The 4984-nt window shown below is 45.1% G+C and overlaps 1 protein-coding gene across 1 annotated transcript; it reads left to right on the forward strand.

Annotated features, from left to right (window-relative positions):
* Positions 1-88: 88 nt before the first annotated feature.
* On the forward strand, positions 89-4699 carry O0I10_013139 (uncharacterized protein; the record flags this gene model as incomplete). Its single annotated transcript, XM_058492967.1, has 1 exon — positions 89-4699. The coding sequence occupies one exon, from the start codon at positions 89-91 to the stop codon at positions 4697-4699; it is 4611 nt and encodes a 1536-aa protein (XP_058336267.1).
* Between the last annotated feature and the right edge of the window lie 285 nt (positions 4700-4984).

Raw genomic sequence — 4984 nt, forward strand, 5'->3', positions numbered from 1 at the left:
TGAGTCTCGTCATTTATCGTTTCTCTATTCTCATAAGTGATATTACATTTTTTTTGACGAATTCTCTTTTATCCTCTTTATCATCATCATGTCTACATCACCCAGCCAACACTCTCAAGGATCTTCTGATCAATCACCAATGAACCTTGGCTCTCCCATATCCTCACCCACGGACACGCACTCTGTTGTATCTGTGCCTTCAAGCAACTCATCATCAAGCCTGCAGCGTGCCACTGATGCCATCGACAGGGTTGTAGCAAGTTTGGCTAACTTGGCCGAACGCTTGTCATTGGATGACATTACGCCAGAGGAACGTCAAGCTTTGCACCAGGAATCTCAACAAGCAAGCAAGGATCTTGAAGCTCTTAAGGGTATCTATCGAAAGATGACCAAGAAGGACAAGAGTAACCACTCCAGCCGCCCTGTTGTACCCCAAGACCTTCCAATGTTGCAATGGACTGGAAACGTGCATGACAAGACGAAACTTATCTTTGGATCAGTGGAAGAATGCTTGAACCGCTTTGAGGATGTCATTGTTTCCTACAATCAAGATTTGGATGAAGCATGGGGTAGATTGTTGCCACGCATGTTGTCACCAGAGCAACGCTCTTGGTATGATGATAACCTTCGCCCCTATACTCATCTTCCATGGACATTCGCACGCAAGACCCTTATCAAGAAGTATGGTATCCATGATGGTGAAAGACAATCTCAAGCCATGTTTGATTTGTTGGACATGTCAATGAAGAATGACGAATCGGTGGAATATTACACGGACCGCTTTAACAAGACTCGTCGTGAAGCTGGCTTGGAGGACAACTTGGCAATTGCAGCTGTATACACGAAATCTTTGGTGCCTGACCTCTACAAGCAAGTACGCCTAGCCCAAGTCAATTTGCCAGTTGAGTTGAGGTCCACTACTGAACAAGCTGCCAACGTTGCACGTGGCCTATATGCAACCGTTATTGGCGCCACCAAGAAGTACCATGCAACCAACAACAGCAAGACGGCCAACAACATTCATGACAAGAACAAGAAGCCTGAGGCCAAGAAGTTTTGCAACTTGCACAAGAAAGGCAACCATACTACAAGTGAATGTAGAACTTTAGCTCGGGAACTAGGAAACAAGGTTTCGAAGCGCGACAACTCTACCAAGTCGCACGAGCAAAAGCGTTGCTTCAAGTGCAACGAGTCATGGCTCCCAGGTCATGTTTGCAAGTGCAAGTTGGCTATTCGCTCAGCTCATTTCTCTGGAGACCACCACGTTTCCAATATTGCCTTGGATCATACATCCGAGCAAAACTTGATTGATTTAAATGACGACATCAACGATGACGTTGATATGCAAGACGCGCAACACCCTTGCGTTCAATGTAAGTTTATTCGCATGGCATCCCATGCCACAGCATCTTCTACAGATCTTACTCACACCATCTACGTGCCAATTACTATACAGGAGCACAAGGTCTGGGCCATTGTTGACACTGGTGCGACCATATCTTCTATCACTCCTTCTTTATCAACCAAATTATCAGTACCCATCATCCCATCTTCAGGTCATATTGACTTGGCTGCATCTGGGGTCTCTGTTCCCCGCACTGGCACAACTTCCCCAATAAATTGTATTTACGATGGCAAATCTTTTACTCATTCTTTTGAAGTCTTTCCTATTAACGCTGACGCTGATGTATCCATTGGCACTGATCTCATGTCTAAACTTGGGATTTCTATTCAAGGACTTGCTACGTCATGGGAACGTCCTTCACCACCTTTTGCTCTTGATTCAAACATCGAGATGGATAAGCCCAACGATTCTCCCGCTGGCACCACTATTGAGCACAATGAGCTTCTTCACGCCATTCAACCCGCTCTTAGAAAAAATGCACAAATACCTGTTACTTCTTTTTGCACCATGCCTGAGTCCGTGGTTTACCTTAACACTGGTGCTGCACCACCTGTTTATCGTCCTCAGTATCCACTTGCTGAACATCTTTTACCTGTCCTTGAGGAGCAAATCCAAAAATGGCTTGCTGACGGTGTTATCATTCCTGCACCACCTCGTAACGGATGGAATAGTCCTTTGACGGTCGCTCCTAAGAAAGACGCACAGGGTAATCCCACCAATTTTCGCCCTTGTCTTGATCCGCGACATATCAACAACCTCTTACCTGAACATCGTTATCCCTTACCTCACATCGAGCAAATCTTTCACGCACTTACCGGTGCCACTGTTTTCACCACGCTTGATCTCAAGAGTGCATTTCATCGATTCAAGATCCATGAGCCTGATCAACACAAAACCACATTTACCTTTCGCAACAGACCTTATTGCTTCCAAGCATGTCCCTTCGGTCTTAAGCATATCAGCGCGGTCTTTCAGAAATGCATGCACACTCTTCTTGATGATTTACCTTTTGTTGCTACCTTTGTTGATGATGTGGTTATCTTTTCCAAATCCATGGCTGAGCACCGTGAACATGTCATCACTGTTATTCAACGTCTCACCGATGTTAATCTTATCTTGAACGCCGACAAGTGTCATTTTGCTCAAAAGTCCATTTACTTACTTGGATTTTGCATTGATGCTAATGGTCGTCACCCTGATCCTCGCAAGTTGGTCAACGTTGATGAGTGGCCTATTCCTAAAACAGGAAAAGACATTCAGCGTTTCCTTGGTCTTATCAACTTCTTTCGCTCGCACTTACCTCTTGCTGCCGAGCTCACAGCACCTCTCGATGCTTTACGTAACCATGGATCTCTTGCGAAAGTTTGGCAGGATGTTCATCTTGATGCATTCAATAACGTAAAGGCTGCACTTCTCGCTGCTCCTGTATTGAGTCATCCTGATATCACTCGTCCTTTCTTCGTTGCTACTGATGCTTCGAATCATGGTATTGGTGCTGTCTTGTATCAAATTGACCCTGACACCCAAGAACGCCAGTATATAAGCTTTGTTGCACGCGCTTTGACCAAATCCGAGCGTAACTACTTTACCACCAAACGTGAGCTCCTTGCTATTGTCTTCGCCTTGAAGAAGTTCCATCAGTTTTTGTGGGGTAAAAAGTTCACCTTATACACTGATCATAAAGCGCTCATTTACCTTCACACGCAACCACACGCTACTCCTATGATTGTCGGCTGGCTCGATGTCATTTGCAACTATGACGTTGACATTGTTCACCTTCCTGGTATTCAAAATGTGCTGCCGGACCGTCTTTCTCGTCTTTTTGCTCCACAAGAGACATCGCTGACGCTGGAGGGGGGTAATTCCCAATTTAAGTCACCCTTTGCACACAGCATTTCCCACGCAGCCACAAAGCTCATGCATCGGTTGTTCAAGCCAACGGAAATGATTACACCACCCGAGGAAGAACGTACCAAGTTACTCGAACAATCCCATTTGAATGGCCATTTCGGTGCTGACGCCATAGTGAATGACCTTCACGACAATGGTATCTTCTGGACCAATATGAAAGATGACGCCTTGAAGCATGTCGGCAGTTGTCTCCCTTGCCAACGCTACAACATTGGTAAACATGGATACCATCCATTGCGGAGCATCAACGCTGATGGACCTGGTGATCATTGGGCTATTGATCTTTGTGAATTACACTGCACCACTCCTTCTGGCAACAACTACATTCTCGTTATGGTTGATGTCTTTACTCGTTTTTGCGTTTTACGCCCTATTCGCTTTAAATCAGCCATTGACATCGTTAAAGAGCTTTCTTCGGTCTTCAGCCTTTTCGGTTATCCAAAGATCATACAAAGCGACAACGGTAGCGAGTTCAAAAACAACTTTGTCCACCTTCTTTCCAAACACACTGGCATGGATCATCGCCTTGTTACACCATATCATCCTCGAGCCAACGGCTTAGCTGAACGTATGGTTGAAACGGTTAAGACGGCACTCTTCAAACGCTTAGAGGGCAGACCTGAAACGTGGGATTTATACCTTGATAGTACCATGTACGCAATCAATACCAAACACCACTCTGATCTCAAGACTCGTCCCTTCGCTTTGATGTTTGCTCGTCAACCCAATGCAATGCGTGATTATTCCCAAGGCAAATCAGCCAATCCTGCCGAAGTCACAAAATCCATCATGAAACGTATGAAGGAAATGGAAGATATCGTCATCCCTGGTATCCACGAAGGTCGTAAAGCTCGCAACGAAGTCACCAAAACACGCTACAACAAGACGCATCGCATGCACAAAGACATTCCTATTGGTAGCCAAGTCATGATTGTCAACGTCAATCGTAGCTCCAAGACCGATCCAATTTATGACGGACCGTACATCGTGCATTTCAGGACACCCAAAGGCAACTATGTTTTACGTGACAAGATGGGCAAGCTCCTACAGCGTAACATTCCTCCGCATCAAGTTAAACGTGTCTCAGATGATCCTAAAGCGGATGGTGACACTTTTTATGAATTCGAAGCTATTGTCGATCACCGTTCGCATGCACAACACGGCTATCCAGAATATCGTGTGCATTGGCGAGGCTACAGCGATGAGGACGACACATGGGAACCAGCTGAAAACTTTAGCGATATCTCAGCTATCAACGCCTATATCAAACGTCGTTTTCCAAATGGTATTCCATCAGATGACCCATTTTACGCTGCCGCACCAAACAATGACGGTGCACGAGCCACCAAACGCAGACGCACAGACACATCACGACGCACTTAAGAAGCAGTCTTTTCCCATACTTTTTCCTACATGGTTTTTTGCTGGGTTTTTCTGACAGCTTACACCCATCATCACATGAGGTTCACAGTGCAGCTCTTTCTTTCCATTTGCGTCATTCTTATCTTTTATCTTTTATCTTTTATCTTTTATCTTTTATTATTCTATATCACTTATCCTTTGATCCTACACATCCTACCTTTCAATCTTTTCATCGGTTGTTCCAACCTGGTGGGGGGTAATGTTGTATCCTGGCACACATTCTCACGTTTGTCAACCTGCTTTCTC

This window comes from Lichtheimia ornata, assembly GCF_029851405.1.
Source record: "Lichtheimia ornata isolate CBS 291.66 chromosome Unknown scaffold00266, whole genome shotgun sequence".
Classification (NCBI taxonomy): Eukaryota; Fungi; Mucoromycota; class Mucoromycetes; order Mucorales; family Lichtheimiaceae; genus Lichtheimia; species Lichtheimia ornata.